This window comes from Charadrius vociferus, unplaced genomic scaffold, assembly GCF_000708025.1.
Source record: "Charadrius vociferus isolate BGI_N301 unplaced genomic scaffold, ASM70802v2 scaffold7, whole genome shotgun sequence".
Lineage (NCBI taxonomy): Eukaryota > Metazoa > Chordata > Aves > Charadriiformes > Charadriidae > Charadrius > Charadrius vociferus.
The window spans coordinates 8,695,945-8,715,013 of record NW_009649308.1 but is presented as its reverse complement, the minus strand read 5'-3'; the positions used below and the strand labels follow the sequence as shown (position 1 = coordinate 8,715,013).

The 19,069-nt window shown below is 43.3% G+C and overlaps 1 protein-coding gene across 1 annotated transcript in view; it reads left to right on the top strand.

Annotated features, from left to right (window-relative positions):
- Positions 1 to 2,309: 2,309 nt before the first annotated feature.
- DCX (doublecortin) overlaps positions 2,310 to 19,069 on the top strand; it is a 76,769-nt gene continuing 60,009 nt past the window's right edge. Inside the window, exons 1-3 of the mRNA XM_009889303.1 lie at positions 2,310 to 2,479; positions 4,025 to 4,415; positions 14,989 to 15,329. Coding sequence (XP_009887605.1) covers positions 4,052 to 4,415; positions 14,989 to 15,329 — 705 coding nt within the window. The 5' untranslated portion in view covers positions 2,310 to 2,479; positions 4,025 to 4,051. The remainder of the gene's footprint in view (positions 2,480 to 4,024; positions 4,416 to 14,988; positions 15,330 to 19,069) is intronic.

Genomic DNA, 19,069 nt, shown 5'->3' with positions numbered 1-19,069 from the left:
TAAAATGGTCTAGATTATGGTGTCTGGGTGGCTGAGTCTCTTCTGATGTAAATAGGTTTTGACTAGCATTAACTCCTTGAGGCTAGTGAAGAAGCTCTTGTGCCTGACCAACAGAAATGAAGTTGGGAGCAGGCCCTTGCATTCATCAAGAAAGAGCTGTTTATTTCTATGCCTTGTTGCGTAGCCCAGCCAATATCTGTAGTATGAGGTGATCATGTTCTCATTTGAGAAGAAGCAAATTTGGTGCAATTCCACTAAAAGCATGTGAAATCAGTCTGGCTCCAGGGCTCTTCACCTTTGATGATGCTCTGGCTGCTGAGATCCTTCTTGTCTTGTGGCAGGATTAAAGGAGGACAACTGTACTGAAGGTGATTTGGGCACCTTTTAGGAATAACTTGAGGTTTTACCCAAAATGAACATTACCATCATTGGCTATAGAAACCTTATCCCTCAGTCAGGAACAAACACCAGGTCTCTTGCTGGAGCAATTCTGCTTTTAAAAGGAAGTGCCCATGCTCCAAAAATCTTCTGTCAGTGTCCTGAGCAGACATGTCCATATAGACATGCTTCATCTCCTCACCAGCGGATATGGGCTCAGATGTGGAAGGAAGTCAAGAGCCATCTGTCAATGCTGTTTGAGACCCTTTGCTGTGCTCAGAACTCTCTATACAAGTCAAACTTGGGAGATGAGTAAGTTGTACAATTCCACTGACTGCGTGGGTTTACATCATCCTGCCAGGTTACCCTGGGGTAGTGTCCAGATCCTTAGACATCATCCCCAAAGTCTGCCTCTTCTCTGTCAAAGCTCTGTGAAGACTGAATTTGGTTTCCTTTATTCTTGCTGTTACTGTACTTAGCACATGCATAATGATTTGTATCTTTGGCACATTTTTAAAGTATGAATAAATTTATATTTACATCAGTATTGTGGTATAGGGAAGAATTGTTAATCCTGGACAGACTAAGCACACGGTGATGAATGGCCAGGTAATATCTAATTTGGAATGGGATCTAATGGGAAGGAGAAGGCTTAAAGTCCAATCTACCTCTTGCATCTGCATCCAGAGACCTACTGAAATATGCCCCGGAGAGCACAGACTCTGCTCTTTCCCGTGGTCCTCTCGAGTGCTAATTCCTGAGGAAGGAGAGCAGATCTGTGTTTCCTCTGTAGTGATCCCACCAAGCACATAAGGGAGCAGCCAACAGCTTTAGTGGAGGATGCACCGGAGCCTTTGAATAAAAGGATGGTTTCAGGGAGTAAGAAAATTTACAGATGGCATGTGAGAAAGTTGCTGACAAATAAAAATGAGCTCTCAGTGGGTTTGTGTCAGTGTTGCCTGGACTATCATGTACAGGGCAGACAAAGCTGGAATAAACGCTAACTTTTTCTGTGTAAATGCGATACTGCTGGGTTGTGCCAAAATGACAGAATCTGATGTTTCCATTCAAAACAGACACAGCTTTGTTGGGAAAGATTTCCTTCTACAGATGGGAAGACCTTCCCATTTCCAAGTCCTGTTATTTTCTAAAATAAAGATGGGACCAGCACCAGGGGGGTTAGGAGCGAGGTTAGTGATGCTGGTCTTCTAACAGCAGAATAGAAATCTCCATCCAGAAAGCAGGTGAAAGATTTTGCTGTCAAAGTGAAAGAGCCCGGTACAATTTTGTAACAGCTGAGTCCTCCTGCAGTGGAATCAGAAAATAAACTCCTCTTAGTTTGGGATATGAGCCAGGTTGAATCTGTTGGGTTAAGCTTGTGTTGAATGACTCCATCCTGAACCCCTTGGGGATCTGAATGAACTGGGATTCAGAGCTCTGGCTTTGGCTTGTGTCCAGTGTTAACGGACAAAAATTATTCAGGGGCACCGCATGCAGAACCACTAAGTGAATTCTCCCTTTCTGCTTGCCAGTGTAAACCATGAATGCTGTGTAAAACCAGTACAGGAGCAAGACTGTGCCCGGTTCCACTGGTCAACTTTTTTCTTAGTTGCTTTCCCAACGCACAGGAGTTTTGTGTCAGCATTGTAGCATACTGTAGGATTGTAGCCATGACCTCCCTGTACTGGTAATCCTATAATATTGGTGCATCAGTCCGATTATGCTCTTTTTTTTTTTTTTTCAGTGGGGCCAGATGCTTTCTTGGTGAAGCTAGAGCCAAGGGGGAATTTGCATCCTTCAGAACGTCACCCCCAAATTTGCTCCTTTAAACCTTTTATTAACCCATCCGTTAACATATCCAGAGCTGGAATGAACACACCCTTTTTTTCTCAAATACAGAGATGACTACAAGCAGACGACTGATGATGAGAGTAAAAACCACTGAGGCAAAGTTACCGTGAAGGGATGGAACAAGGCACTAGGACCTAGGAGGCGTCTCATCCACCCTGGCAGGAATTTCTTGCTTGGAGCTCAGACAACAAAGGCAGAGTGAGCCTGGTTTTCTTTCTCTCAGCATCTCCACCCTGCGCGCTGAAAACCGGTGAGTAGAGCTTTTTTTTTTGAGTGACTTGCGTGCAGAAAAGTAACAGATGTCAGATAGAGAGGAGGAATCTTTCTCTTAGTACCTTACAGCATCTGCAGTTCATTTTAAAATCAAAAGCCCCTGCATCCTCTGATTCATTCCCGAAGTTGCTTGGATGTTTCATTGTTCAGTGTATGACACCAGACTGAATCTACCCCAACTGGCATCGTGGGGAAAATATTCCCAACTTGGGGTTTCTGTGCAGATCGCCTGCATCTTCTGCTATTGCAGACTGGGAACAATGATTTTTCTTGCCCAGGTCACATTGACATTGTAAAATACAAGGAAGGAGCTTCGTTCTGGCAAATGTAAGGGGTGAGGAAGAGATAGCAACAGCTTTTCCTAGATTTATACCTGGCTGCCAAGTGCGGGTGTAAATCCCCTTTCTGCTCTGTGTTAAAATGCAAGCAACATACGTGAGTTGCATGTTCCTGGTCCTGCTGAGGGAGTGGAAGGGTCTTTCTATTGCAGGGTTGGGGGTTCCTCCTCCTTTTGTGTTGGGGTTTGGTGCGGGAGAAATGTTGTTCTTGAGCATAAACTAGAGACCATGCCGAAATTCCTGCTTGCTGGGTGTCAGCTCAAGTGTCAGCTTTTCTGTGCTGGTGGCTTGCGCTGGGAGCCCCCCTGTGCTCAGAACAATGAAAGGTGAGCTAGCAGGGGCGGCATGTCCCTTGGGTAGGGGCACTTCCAGCAATTAAATCACTTAAGGCTGGAAGGGGGGTGCAAATAGCCCCTTAATTTTCTCCTTCTCATTAAAAAGAAGCAGAAATGTAATTCAGAGGAGACTCAGGCTGAAAAGAGCATACTGAAGCCTCGTTTCAATGACAGATTTTTCTTTCCAGTCATTTCTTCTTAGAGATGTAGGCTGGTCCTGGGAATTGATTGATGGGCTAGAAGGGGGCTGCGGATAGGGGGAAGGGTGGGCTGGATCTCATTGCTAACCCTTATTGAACAGGCTGTCACAAAGAAACTGCTTATTCCCCTGTGACCATTCTTTCATAAATGCCAGTTTATTCTAATGTTAAACATTCAGATGCTTTGGTTCCTTCCGTGATTCGACAGATTGAAGGGGCTGACTTACTGGGATCTCCTTGTTTTCTGTTGCCAAAGGAAACCTCACAGGGCTCAGAGGTTTAATTCATTGCCAACTGGTGTTTGGACGAGTTTTTTCGGGCTGAGTTGTGATTGCCATGTATCCCTTTGGCCCCAAGTCCCAATTTACTGCATTTTGAAAACTCCCAGGTGCAGGAGCAGACAGCTCTCTAGAAACGTGTTCCCTGCCCCCAGTAGTTGGATCCCTTTCAAAATGCAAGGACCCCTCCTACCCTTAGTCCCCAGAATCAGTACAAATCTGGGTCAGGGGAGGGGGTGCTTCCCAAATACATCTGTCCTGCTCCAGACACAGCTCTTGCATCAGTGTTGTTTTTCTCTCTAGATTGTGGCTCTGCTTGGCTCTAACCTGCCCCTTTGCACTCCTTCTCTCCCCATCTCCTTCCTGCTCAGCTTCAGATCTTTAGGGTTCACCAAACTATGGAACTTGATTTTGGACACTTTGACGAAAGAGACAAGGCGTCCAGAAACATGCGAGGCTCACGTATGAATGGGTTGCCCAGCCCCACTCACAGTGCTCACTGTAGCTTCTACAGAACCAGGACCTTACAGGCACTGAGTAATGAGAAGAAAGCCAAGAAGGTGCGTTTCTATCGCAACGGGGACCGCTACTTCAAGGGGATTGTATATGCCGTGTCCTCTGACCGCTTCCGAAGTTTTGATGCTCTCCTGGCTGACCTGACCCGGTCCCTGTCCGACAACATTAATCTGCCTCAGGGAGTCCGTTACATTTACACCATCGATGGGTCGCGGAAGATTGGGAGCATGGATGAGCTGGAGGAAGGTAATTAGCATCGCTGTCTGGTGCAGTGAGGAGGCGGGGTGGGAAGGGGGCTGCACCACTTGCGTCTGTGTTAAGGTCACATTTCCTCGGGCGCGCAGGGATGCTTCTGCCCCTCTGTGTTCAACCTGCCCGTTCACCTTCCCCTCCAGAGAGGTGCGGGAGAGGGTGGCCATGCAGGGACTGACACCCCTGGGGTGTCCCCGAGCATGCTCGCTCGGGTGCAGATTTGGAGCCAGAGGGGTGTGTCTTACTGTTGGCGAGACATGGCTGTGTCCATCACTTGGGGGGCTGTCTGAGGGCGCCCCCACGTCTCTCCAGGCTTGGGGGGGGTGTCCCAGATGGGGGCAGGGGGTGGCTGAGGAATAATGTGGGTTTCCCACTGGGGTGGATGGGTATGAATGGAGAGGCAAGGGGTGCTGGAACATTCATGTAATGCATGTGTAACGGGGGTGGGAAGGATTTACGCACTCTGTGCATGGGGGTGTTTTGAAGGGTTTTGAGGTACAATGTGTGTGTATAGGGGTGTGGTCAGGGCTGTGCAGGGACTCGAGTGGGGTGTTGGGGGTGCATGCAATGTGTATGGTGGATGGGTGGAAGGTGGGGTGTTAGGGGTTTTTACAGTGTTTGTGGAGTGTGTAGAGCGGTGCGTTGGGAGTTCACGCAGTGTGTTTAGAGGGGGAAATTAATGAACACGGTGTGTGTATGGAGAAAAATGTTTTTGAGGGGTTGGACTTGGTGAAATTCGGGGTTTGATATGTGTATGTGTGGAGGAAGTTGTAAGGAGGGTTAATTGCAGAGGAGGTGTTGGGATTCCTTAAGGGGGTTCATGTACAGGGTGGGTGTTGGGGTTTGTTCTCCGGGAGTGTGTGGAGGTGTGTTGGGCTGTGTGTGTGTAAGGGGGAGTGCTGGGGGTCCTTGCATAGCAACGTGTGTGGAAAGGCCATGGGGAGTTCACATGCTGCATCTGAATGGTTCATGCAGGGTCTGTATGGAAGGGAGGTGTATTAAGGGGGTGTGTGTGTGTAAGGGGCTGTATTCGGGGAGCGTTTCTGCAGGGCCTGTGTGTGGTGGGGTGGGTTGCTGTGGTAGGTCTGTGGGGGAGTGTGGGAAGGCGTACCCTGCATGGCAGGTCTGAGTGTGCAGGGGGTGCTCAGGGAAGGTCTGAGTGTATCTCTGTATCTAGAGAGGGTGTCGGTGTGCCTGTTCCTCTGAGTGTCACTTGGACTGTGGGATGAAAGATGAGTCAAAAATCAATCCTTCTGTCCAGAGGAGGTGGCCTGGGGGCAGGCTTGCTCCTGTGGAGCTCAGCTGCCAGCCTTGTCTGTGCCGGGAGAGGTCCCTTTGCAGCAGTGGGCTGCTGCCATGGGTGCTGCTTTTCACGGGGAATGTCAGGAGGACCCCCAGGATGAAACTGCTACATGGCCAGTCCTGCCTCCTTGCCCAAGGCATGGCTGTGGGCAAGCTCTGCTGGCAGCACAGACGAAGTGGGGTGCACAGAGGACACCCACAGCCACGCTGCTTTTCTTTTCCCTGAGCAATTCAGATATTCCGTTCTTTGTTTGGACCTGGAATATCCTGATTACTTCGTTGCAAGAGGGAGTTGCTCTTCCCTGTTGCTTGGTGTTTTCCTCCAAGCAGATGACCTGGCTCATTTGGTGACTACAGAAAATCCACAAGGCTTTTGCCTTTAGTAAAAGACAATGGATGTCAGCGTGTGAGCCACTGAACTGCAGGAGCAGCCTCAGCAGTGAGTCATTGTGTGACCTTGACTAAAGCATCTCTCCCTTGAATTCCTTATCTGTCAAGTGGGATATTCATTTCCCCAAAATACTTTGTGGGGACAAGCACACAGAATAATACTGGTTTCCATAAAAGAGTTTTACTGGGAAGAAATTGCTGCCATTCAGAGAGATGATGCAGTCCTACTGGAGTTATTCTCAGCCCAGTTACAGCTGTCAAACGGAGGTGTGGCCTCCCTTAATTTTAGAGATTCTGCCATGTTTCATTCTGATCTCTTAATATGGCCACAGCCTTTTTCTAATGGCAGTGCTCAGTCCTGCTTGTCCTAGGTTTTATGTAAATCTTCAGGAATAACTCCACAGGAGAAAATGCAGTTCTTTATTCTCCTTTTATACTCTTCTTCCTTTTATATTCTTCCTGCTTTTTGTCAATGAAGTTAAGAAACCTTTAGTTATTACACATGCTTTACACTGGGTTTTGCTGCAGGTAAGGAGGTACCTAGTTCTTGAAAATATTTTTTACTAGTTAAGGTACAGGCAGGAGATGCTGGCATCTGCGTTCTGGCTTTGTTCTGCCCAAATGGTATCTGGAAACAGCACTGAAGAAGTGGCACTAAAACAAAAATAGAATTGTCTGTGTGGTTGTGTCCTCAGCAGAGCATCAACTAGGAAAATACAACCTGAACAGAATGAAAACAAAGGAATCCAACGTCTGAAAATGCAAAAGTAGATCTGCATGCTGTTATTGACAGTTTAATAGTAACAACAATATTCCCATATTTCTAGGGATGACCTACACATCCGTTGTAGAAAAGCAATCTGGGGAAGACATTACCTTTGATTTATAATACCATGGTTGTGACCAACCTTGTGGCAAACTATGCTATCATCTTGGGTGTTTGTATAACTGTGTGCTAGGTACACACATAGAAAAACAGAACTTCAGAGTAATTGCGCTATGACATACAAGAACAATAAATACACAAACAGTATGTGTTTGCCATATAAATTAGCTTTCTGGTTGGAGACTGAGGGTAACTAAACCAGTTCTAGTTGCTATAATGTGACTAATTTATTACTGTAATTTCCAATAAACGAGTAGAACCTAAGCAAAGAAGTGATCAGAGAGGCTCATCTCAGTAGTTTAATTGCAAAAGCTGGTGAATTACTGATAATATTTCACATCGCATTCTAAGTACTTGATTACTTCTGCATGATTTAAAAATGTGCTCATATGGTGTAATCTGAATGTAATTCTGGAGGGTAGAGAATGATATTGCACAATACCAGTGTCCTTGAGACAGACATTTCAGGTGGACAAAAACCACTCAGTGTGCTGCTAATTAAACGGAACTTGGAAATAACTCTTGTAGTGTCCAGACCCAGACTTGGTAGTCTTTTCTTCCCTGTCATTCAGGGTTGTGCTCATAAGGTTCTGGATGAATGTTTTACTTCTCATGCTGTCCAAGATGCAACAAGTGAAGTCTCTCTTACTGTTTGATCACATCCCTCCTAGCTGCCAGTTGGGTTGTGCCTCTTGGTCCTTTCCTGTACTGAAATGCCTCACATTTTGGAAGCCTACCAGGACTCTGTCACATAGGTGCTTTTTGCTGCCTGCTGAGTTCTTCCTCAGCTGTCACCGGCTGCTTTTTCCATACTGCCTCCTGTACCACAGAGCTGTCTATGTCCATGTCTCCGAATGACCTTCTCTCAAAATCCCTCTGTCTGATCATTTTCTTCTCCCTCCTTTCACTCATAATAGCCATCTTCCATCACTGTAGTCCTTGTCTTAATCTTGACTCCCGATTTTCAGCATTCAGTTTTAATGTCTTTGTAAATAATGCATATGCTGCCGTTGATTAGGACTATTCCTCCTTAATCAATATGTTGGTTTAATGCAGTACAGCATCCTATTACTGCACTGTTACAGCTGATCCTGACTACAGGTAAATTGCTGACAGCATCTCCCACGTGCTTACTTTCTTGACTGAGTCAGGAGTGGATATTGGGCCCAAATGCTACTGTCTATCATGGTTGTTTTAGTCAATAAGTGAATCTCTTGGAAAAGAGCACCAGATGATCCTTATTCCCTTTCATATTATAATTGGTTCTAGTGACCAAGGCTTTAGGAAGTCAATAGATGAATCTGCCTTTATAGATGAGCCACTGTTGTATAAGTGAATTCTTTGCCTAATGCTGTGAGAAAACTTGAATATGAAAGATACTAAAAAACTCATGTGCCATCTTTTCCAGCCTTGCTAAAGCTGAGCAGCTCTCATTGTCATCCAAGTTTCTGCTGAAATCTAGTTGCCTTTGACATCTGGACAGGGTGGTTTGTTCCTTGGTTCATTTTGAGCATCTATGTTCTTGCAAACCCATTGTGACGAGATGGCAAAGTCTCCCTGCCTCAGCTCTGGTTGCTGTTTTTCTTTGAATGGAGCGCTGGATAAAGATGGAAGTTGATGTATACATTGACATCAGCAGCAAAGATGGCTTAAGAAATGCTGGTTTTGGGCATGTGTTCCAAACTCAGGTTGCAACTTGCTGTCCCCGTTGTCCCACAGATGAGCTCTTTGTGGGACAAAAGATTGGTTTTGGATAGTGAGGGAAAGGCACAAGGCAGACTCCTGGCTGCTGAAGCCATTGCGGCTCCAAGTTAACCTCAGTACTGGTGGAAACTTGTTTGATTCCTCTGGAGAGAGGGATGACACTTCCCCAGAAGCCAAATTCCCCACTTGTAAAGATGGGTCATTTGTCACAATGTATTTAGAGGAGCCAACCAAATGGGGCATCCTACTGTGCAAGGCAGCATTTAAATGTGTAAGAAGAGAGAGCTCTGGCCCAGGGAAATTATGGTCTGAACACGTCAAGGTGGAAGAAGGTGTTAGTACTGATGAGGAACTGAGATGCAGAAAAGCAGTCTTGTCAGTCAAGTCAGACTTGTTTGTCCTAAGTCCGTAGATGAGACAAAGATGGAAGTCAGAGCTCTGAGCTTTCTTGTTCAAGTGCTTTCATTCCCTTCCTGAGCATTTTTCAGGGCTTGGTCAGTGGTTTGGAGGTATTTGCACCTTTCAAGTTTTTTATTATAAGTGGACTTTGGACCTGCTTTTAGTCAGTGGCTGATTTCATGTGAATTAAGTGTCATTTGCTGTGTATGGTCAGGGTCAGAAATAGATGTGGAAATAACCCATCAAATACAAATATAGCATGGATTAGACATGGGCAGTAAAGGCAGAAATGCAGACATAGATTAAAACTAGAACTTGAGAGACTCAACATTTACTTGAAGCTGTAGAGCTCCTCTGTTCTGGGCTGCTGGTACGCTCAGGCTCTCAGGCAGGGCACAGCCTCTCTTGTGTTGTGGTTGGAGGGCCCATCCAAGGGTGGATTTATGCCCTTGTCCTGTGGTGGGCTACTAGTCTGAAATTTATTCTTGCCTCACATTAAACACTAGAAAAAGATGAATAGGATTTTCTTTTGCTCCGTAGGGTTTCATTGCAAGTGTTCGTGGGCTGTGAGAGATATTCCAGAAAGCATTTCCAAGCATTTTGGATCCTGTCATGCCCTGGGGAATCTTTTCCAAAATCTTGTCCAGGAGTGCTTAAAGTAATCATAGGAGGAGCTCCTCCCTGGAGTTGTACAGAGCCTGGTGTGTGCTGGAACTGAGGAGTTTATAGGAAGTATATTGAAATCTCCACCCAATGTATGCATGTTCCAGTTTGCCTGAAAAATTGAAATTCATATAGTCCAATACTGAAGTCTTGGTAACCTGTGGCATTGTTTTCTATGGCTGTTGTCCTGACAGCTTGGCTAATTACATCCTCTAGAACAAAACTTATTCTTGTGGTTGTGTTTTATTTGCTCATCCTGGCTGTCACACTAGAACTGGCGTGGTCTCATCAATTCTTTGTGGGCATTGTGTGGTTTTGAAGGTTTGGTAATCACACATTTCTTTCACTTTTTCAGCAGAACAAGAGGTGCTTCTCTGTCATGGGAGAGCTCCCTGTGGAAGAGCCAAAGGAAGGAAGCTCCTCCAGAATTAATTTTGCCACGGTGGAGTAGGTCTTGAGGCAGAGGAAGATCCTTTTTAATGCATAAACTAGCAGAAAGTTCACGCATTTGAAACTAGAGGCCTACTTTAACACTGTATGTAATGAACCCTGCAAGGTGTTAAGTCTGCTTAATTCCTGTTGAAGTCATAGTAAATCCCTTGAAAGATGAAAGCTGGGCACAGTAGCACTATCTCAACTTTGTGACAGCAGAGCTAACAACCAAAATAATTGACTGCAGCCCACAGAGACTGTTTTTGGAATAACTGTTAGCAGTTACACTTTCAAAATGGCCTCAATCCAGCTTTCCCGATTTTTCTCGCAAGACTTCTGCCCACAGTTCATTATACTTGAAAACTTGCTGGTGCATGCTGAGAAAGGATAACTTTTTCTGAAAGCACAGCCTGTCATTTTTAGTATTGTCAGAAGGAGCTGCTGTAAGAGGGTTGAAGGATTAGCGCTCATCTTGAGCTTAGAGTTTCTCTAAGAAACCTTCTCTAAGGCAAACCTTATCTTTGCTGAGATCATCCCTTCTTTAGGGGCTGAATAATCGCCTTGAGCTTCTATTGAATTGGTAGCACAGTAATGTGTAATGCACTTGTAGCCACAGTAATTCAGTGTGATACAAGCCATGGCTTCAAATGGCATATATGCTGATCATGACTTAAGGTCAAAGGTCTACAGTCAGTCCATCTATCGCTATGGGCAGCATAGAAGGAATAAATAAATGACTTGTCTGGTTTGGTGGCGTGATAGAAGTTGTGACACCTCTGCAGCACACTGGCATGATGACAAGTGCACATCATCCTGTGGGGCTTTGGCTTCACAGCACAGAAAGGGCATCTTGCGCTGACCCGGCACTGCACTAAAAATATGCTGTCCTTAGCACCGTTGGTGTCATGCCCATACAGCAGATTGGATCTCGTCAGGATGATGCTTCTCAGTCTTACCAAAGCTTCCCACCCCCAATGCATGAGCTCTCTGGGGCTCCCATTTGGGGTTTTGTTTTGAAATAATTACATGGCTGTTCATCATATCTTCTTATGGCTTATGGTTGGATTTCTGCACATGTACACAGCTGTCTGCTGTCTAAAGATGTGTTCTTGAAAATATTTGTGCACAGATTTTTATGCTTAAGGCTGGGGAGCAATATACTTCTTGGAGTTGTTTCTTTTGCTTTTGACAAAATATCATATCCGCTTCCTCCCCTTTCCTTCTGTTATGCTGTGCACATCTTCTGCAACCATGCTGTGTCTGTCAGTTACATTTCTCTGACTGGCACAGTTGTACACCTTGACTTCTCATTATAGGCTTAGCATAGATAGATGTAGCAGAGAAACCAAGAAACCACTCCTCTTTCTATGGTAGCACTATTCCCCATAAAATGTCTCTCTTTTGTGATCTGGCCACAGTACGCATGTTCAAAGCTGGGAAGTTCGCAGGTCTTCAGCCCATGCTTGCACAATCCTGCTACCACCTCATGGTAAGGTTTGGGTAAAACTCAGCTGTGGGAAGTGAAATAGCACATGTTCCTGGCTGGCAAATAGTAAAAGGGATGTGCCTCACTGAGGAACTTGAATGATAATTTTGCTGTTATTTGAGGGCCGTAAACTGAGTTTGGGAAGACATCAGTTGAAGTGACTTTTAAATTAAGTTAAAGCTTCAGGTTACATCTTTAGGTCAGAAAAGAAGGAAAGAAAAGCTCCTCTTCCCTGGAGCTATACTGCCGTAACTGCAGAAATGATGCTGAGAAGAGCTGCTATTCTGAAGTGTCACTCCAAGCAAATTTCTGTCCAGGTTAGAATTCAATAAAATATTTGCTAGGGCTTGGGTCAAATGAAACAAAGTGAGAAAAGGCAGATTACATTTTCCACTTGTGACTGTGAGCATAATTTGAAAGGCCAGTGTATATATATGCACAACTACCTAATATCACATTTGTGGAAACAAAGCGCAGGAGAAGAGTATTGCCTTCATGCCACTATTGCCTTCAGCGTACACTGTTGTAAATACACTAGACAGCTATGGTGTGCAGTGAAGAATTTAAAACAATTCAGCTGGAACTAAGAATAATAGTACTCCACCAAACAGACCAATAATCTCTTCCACTTATTTAAAATGTAGAACTTATTAATGGAAAATATGCTCCAACACCTCATGTGTTTATAGAACACCGCACAAATATATACTTTCATTCATTCTGTCATCTTCTATCCCAAAGTATTGTGTAAACACAGAAAGTCAAGCCTTGCAACACATCAGTGGCAGATAGTGCTACTTCTGTTTTTCAGGTAGGGAAGCAGAGGTGCAGGTGAGGTCAGGAGCTTCCACAGGGAGCAGGGGTGAGAAGAGTATTCAAACCAGTTATTCCTAGTATTGCATTTAAACATACAAATCCCTTTTCTCAAAGGATAATGCTACAGTTCTGTTGAGCACGCTTATAAAGTCTCTGCCGCCCAGGGATTATGGGCTTGGGAGGGCTCAGGTTCTTAGGAGGGCTAATTCCCTGTGAGCATTTCAAACTCCCCTTGCTGCACTTCACACTCTGTGAAACTGGGCCCGCTCTGCACCGGCTGTTGCTTGTCTGAAGCAGATGAATAAACCACAGTTTATCACTTATTAATCAGAAAGATTTAAAGTACTCAGTGCTTCTGGAAAACAATCAATATCTCCAGTGGGAATTCTTTATAGTGTATGGTACTCCGTGGGGTATCTTTATGCTTCTATTGAGTCAGTTTCAAGAAGTGTAAGGCATTAAGGAGCTTCAGCTATGGGTACTACATGGTCAGTGTATTGAGGGGTTTTGCTGACAGCATACATGCCTCAAATATAGATTTGTATTGTTTGTTCAAGCCAACAGAAACTCCTGGTGGGATTACTGCATTAGTTTGAGGTACACTCCCTAGTTGATAAAATGCCCAGCTGATGGTGTTCATCATGAACCTCGTTAGCTCCCTTCTCTCTTCTGTATTTCTGTTCCATCTTCAGAAGGGAAAACCGAATATCTGCTTCCTGTTGACAAATGATAATGGTCGCTTTATGCAACTGCGGAGATGGAGAAAAGCTGCAGTTGGTCATGGAAGCACCACGAGTAAACATCACTTTTTGGCAAACTGGGTACAAAGTCAGGATTTTTAAAAAAAAAAAGTTAGCATCCTGCACCTTTTCTATGGCTGCTTGTGACATCAAACACTTAGCAGTAATAAGGACATAAATACTACACAGACCATTGTTTTAAGCCTATAATGCCTTCTGTTTATTGGGTAACTGTTAGTGGTCTCACCGTATGTTCTAGGAAGGGATTATCTCAGTGCCTCCATAAAAAATGCAATTTAGTCAGCAGAAGAATAACTATATGAACACCATACTGGATACATTACATGCCTGGACCATGAAATTCTGTGGAAATCAGTGGGCTGTATGGAAATCCACATTTACACCTTTGCCAATTGGACATCAAATCCCGTCCTAGAGATCCTGTAATGGAAAGCCAGACTTACATGTTGGGTAAGCTTTTCAAAGATGTTCAGGCTTTCGTTTGCAAGAGGGAAGAGATAAGGAAACGCAGCTAGTCTGTTTACATGAAGAAGGATTTCTTCATATTCAAAATAGCTAAATCTACATTTTGATTTCAAACCTATCATAATATTTAAAGAACTTCATTCTGTAAGATCAGCCCAATAAAACACCAAAAGAAACTTCATAAGAACCTACAGATACCCATGATATGCCTTCAGTTCCTGTTAAAATTTTATCTAATGGTGAGACAAAGCTTCGTCCTCTAGCAATGACTGACTTTTTTTCAGTGCGTCCTCAACTGCTCAGCAGCCTGAGTCATTTCAGACTAGACAGCTACATTCCCTTAGGGTTCCTGTTTTATAGTCTCATTCTAGTAATAACTCTTCTAGCATTCATCAGATTTGCAGGCGCAAAAGAAGATCCTCCAAATCCTTTAAGGTGCTCTTAAAACCTTAGATAGGATGCTGTAAATTACAGACAAAGCTTGAAACTAATTTTGGATGGGATAAGGAAGGGTTTTTTTATGAATTACTAACAAGACTGTGTAACCCTTCTCTACCATGTCTAAATTTGGATTTCATATATTTTCGGTTGGTACCAGCCATATAAAAGCAAGCAGTGGTATTTGGTGTAGTGTTTTATCTCAGCTGCCACTGGGTCTGTCCTCTAAAACAACACTGATGCTACAATGAATCATATTTGTTATGCCTGCTAGATTTATCAAAGCTGCTTTTGGTAGAGACTATTCAGTACCAGATTTTCACTATTTTTCAGGCATGACACAAAAGGTACTTTGTGGATGAATGTTGATATCCTCTTGGCAGGGGATGACAGACTGAAGTAGTAGCTAGGTCTGTAAAGATGGAGAGGAAGCTGGCAAATTTACAAAATAATTTAGGGGATTAGATGATTTTGGTGTTTAGGAGCTTTTAGACAGCTTAGTTGCATCTTCAAGTACCTACATACCTTTATAACTCTCAAACTTTTTTAACCCCTGGTTCACGTGACTGAGTGGTAGTACATATTTGCTGATGCAAGCTATGGCTGACTTGCTTACTTTGGGGAAATACTAGTAATATTTTAAATAAGCATAAATATAAAATTAAAATAAGACAAAATATTTTAATAACAAGCTTTCATGGAAGTGCTAATAAAAACAATTATTAATGATTTACATGATTAATGGGGGCAATGTAGAGTTTCTGTGTTTCAGCAGCCTTACGGGAATAACTGTAGAATTAGACTGGTGTTCATTTCTTTCAAAAGGGGAGAGTTACGTCTGCTCATCTGACAACTTCTTCAAGAAGGTGGAATACACCAAGAATGTCAACCCCAACTGGTCTGTCAATGTGAAGACATCTGCCAACCAGAAAGCACCTCAGTCTCTGGCCAGCAGCAACAGTGCCCAGGCAAAGGAGAACAAAGATTTTGTGCGTCCCAAGCTGGTAACCATCATCCGCAGTGGGGTGAAACCCCGGAAGGCAGTCCGCGTGCTCTTGAACAAGAAGACTGCCCATTCGTTTGAGCAAGTTCTCACCGATATCACTGAAGCTATAAAACTGGAGACGGGAGTGGTCAAAAAGCTGTATACCTTGGATGGGAAACAGGTAGGAGATTTTACAGCTGTTATGTCTTTTTCTTTCTCTTATCTTGAGGCTTTGCTGACTCAGAACAATTCCTGAAGCCTAAAATTAACCTGAGATGATCACTGCCATCTGTTCTCTTAGAAGTCAGACTTCTCATGCCAGTGGTTAAGTTACTAAATTTTCACTGATATTAATATCAAGTAAAGAATGTAGCCAACCGTCTGAGTGAAACAGATGCTCCGTCCTGCACGCCAGCGTGCAGTGCGTGTCTTCCGGACTAGCTAAATAAATAACATGGGGAGTTCGGCTCACAGCCACCAGTTGATTTGGCTCTGAAGCAATTGCAAGAACTCTCAAGATTTGGATTCACTAAGTGAAAATGTGTTGCTTGACTTTCCTTGCTTGCTAAGATAAAGTAATTGATCCAAGCATGCGCTTCTGTCTAGCTCACTAATTAGCAGGAAAAGCATGGAACTGTATTGCACTTTCTTGACTAAATGCATCAAGAGATAACATGGAGAAAGGGATTTAGGTCAAAAATATTTAGTGTGTCATCATAATGTACTTTATGTCTACATTTTCCTGGAACTGAAAGAAACATCTGTCTCTTGTTAGCAGCTACACAGCAATAAGCCATTTTATATTGCTGTATCTATGAAAACCCTTAAAGGAATGTGGAGGATAACTTTGGGGACTGGGAAGAGCTAGATTCTTCAAGGAAAATTCTACGCTTGATTTTACAGTTCTGTGTCTTCTGTAACTGAGGGACAATATTATTTTTGTCACTGTTTTTTTTGCTCCAGATTCTGGAGTGGGGCAGCACAGCTCTTGTGTGTGGGTTGGATGCTGGCTATTCTAGGGATGGATACTATTGCTTTAAATTAACCCTCTTTCCTGTCTCTGGAGAAAATTATCCAAATACTGGCTCTTGAAATACCATGCCAACCCTAAGTGATGCGTCCAACTAACATGCAGACTTTACATATGAAAATGTTCATCCTTCCAACCCCAAATATAAGCTCATAAAGTGCCCTGCACAGTCCAGGTGCAGTGCCTGGGAGCTGAAAGTAGCATGTTTTAAGGTCACTTCCAACCTAAACCATTCTATGATTCTATGTCACTCTAACTTGTCTGATACTCTTGCTCTGTCCCAACCTCTGTATCCTGCATGTTAGTTAGTGGCTGCTTCTAGCTTCAGATATACAAAAATCTCACCTGCCTGTCAAAGCTTTTCTTTCCACTTGTCTCAACTGAGCACTTTTTCTTCATAAGATGTATAGTTTATACGTGACTGGGTGTCTTTTTAGCTAGGCTGTCTATAGATATAGTAGCATGCTGTAAATAAGTAGTGATACAGGGAGTGATGTACTGGAAACCTTGGAAGTGGCTGGGGGAAGAGGAAGGAGAGAGTCAAATGATCCATCCTCACTGAGGAAAACATATACGGGCAAAGGACCATGTGCTTTGAGTCACAGCAGCTTTGCAGAGGGTTTAATAGATGGATCTGGACTGAAAGCAGTTGCCTGCTCATGCTGACACAGAGTCCTATTGCTCTCACAGTTGTGAATGAGGATCTTAATCTGAACCTGTAAATTGCCTCCGTTTGAGAACCGCCAACATTTTGGAGGTGAGATGTTGCTTTGGATGGTGTGCAGAAATAGAAATGCCCCGTGAGCTTCCATCAAACTGTTCTCTTCCCTGCCTTTTAGCTAGTTACAGGAGGAAGTGGTGTTTCCCTCCACCTCTGACTGGAGAGCAAGACCAAATCAGCCCATCAATTGAACCGAGCTTGTGGCCTGGTGACTGGACCAGCCTGTGAAATTGTGTTAATTCCTAGGTGGGGATTAGGGAAATGCTGCTTGCTCTGAAGTTACAGATTGCCTCGAGTAGTGCTGCTGTGGGGTAGTCTACAATCGGTCATTGGAGAGGCTGCCTTGCGTGGGGCTACAGCTGAGCAATGGGCACAAAGGCCTATGTAATTTAGCAGTTCCTACTGCAAACTGTTGTCCACAGCAGACAGCACACCATACAGAACTCTTCTTGAATCAATAAATGACAGGCAACCTTGTTTTCGTCGTGTGACTAGTGCCTTAACTCAGCACTGTTTTGACTGGGGCAACCTGACAACTTCACCATCACTTTTTGTTGCAGAAATGTGATTTCAGTAAAGTCTGAGTAAAGATACCACATTTAACTTCTTATGCTGGCTTTATAATTCACCAGTTTATGAAATGTGATATTTCATTGTGTGTTACAGATGGCACCACCTGGAGTTTCACTGTATGTAAATGTACATGCAGTATTGTAGTTATTGAAAAAAAATAGATTTTGTGATTTGACAATAATGGAATGTTTGATATTTGTTTGCGGCATCAATTACTGTTGAAGCTTCGTGAAGAGCAAACCTAGTTCACCAAGGCTTTGTTTTTATTGGAAGGTATCCTTCACTGTTTGTTTTTTTAATCTAACTGTATTTGAAATTTTCCACCTATATGTGTTCTTAGTATTGAAGCTAGAACTAGAAGCTTCTGCTATGGGTGCAGTGTTTGCTGTTAGGGTTTCCATGACATACTGCTCCATAAAATCTGACCTTTTGGCATGATATTAGAGGTTTTTGCATGTCTGATTCTGACATTAAAAAGAGATTCTTGAATGCTTAATTCTGACAAACAGTACTTTATTTTCAGGAGAAAATATTCATGCAAAAACGCAAGCTGCTCAAAGCTGAAATACTGACAAGAATCCTGACAGTCTGTCTCTTTGAGTGTCATCAGAGGCACGTTACTCCCTCTGTTGTGAAATGATAAAATTTACAAAAGGAATGTACAAAGGAAACTCATCCTTCCTCAGTCCATGAGCTGTAACTTAATGAGGGGAGATGATTATTTTATTTATAGGCATTTCCATGGCGCTTATCAGTAGAGTAATCAAGATGCTTTAGAAGTACAGAGAGTAGTGGCAATGATAGTGGTGTGTAAATAATTACATTTCTATGCACTGCAGACCCGCTGCATTTGGAGTGAGAAAGCAGTTAATTGAGCTGGATGGGGTGTGTTTGAATAAATGTAACACTCAAAACAACAGTGAGGTTAGGGTTTTTTAAGGAAATTTTGTTTCTTTTTATGTTTTGGGTTGTCTGTAGAAATATGGCCCTCTTGAAACTGCTAAATTAGCATCTCAGATTTAGTTAGTTTATTTAACTTGGTCTTGCACATATTTCTCATGCCCTGTGCGTTGTCTGTCTGTACTCAAGCTCCTTCCCTACTTGGAGCATATCAGCATCTCTTGATGGACACCCCAGAACTCAAATAGAGTTTCAAATTGTTGACCAAAAATGAGTAATGACAGATAATCACAATAGGGATTTAACTTTTGAACTTCATGGCCATATAGGAAATAGTATAGGTCAAAGAATTCAGTGCATTAAATAAATACTACAGTGGATCAAATTCAGCACTTGGTTTCATGAGTACCACTGCTGTTGTGTTGAGATGTGTAATATACATAATTAATATATACATATGCAGGATTGAATTTGATCTGATCTGTCGATCATGTTGGAAAACAGTTGTTTTGGTAGATTCTTTCTCTTTTTTAAACTCTTAGTTATATCCAGTGTCCCAAATAAGTCTGGATTCCTGGGAGCACCGGCTACTATATAAACACATGATGACATGCCTCATGTCATTAATAAACCAAATTAGAAAACAGAATTTGAGACTGTGGATGAAGTTGCATTCAGATATTTTGAATGCAATAGT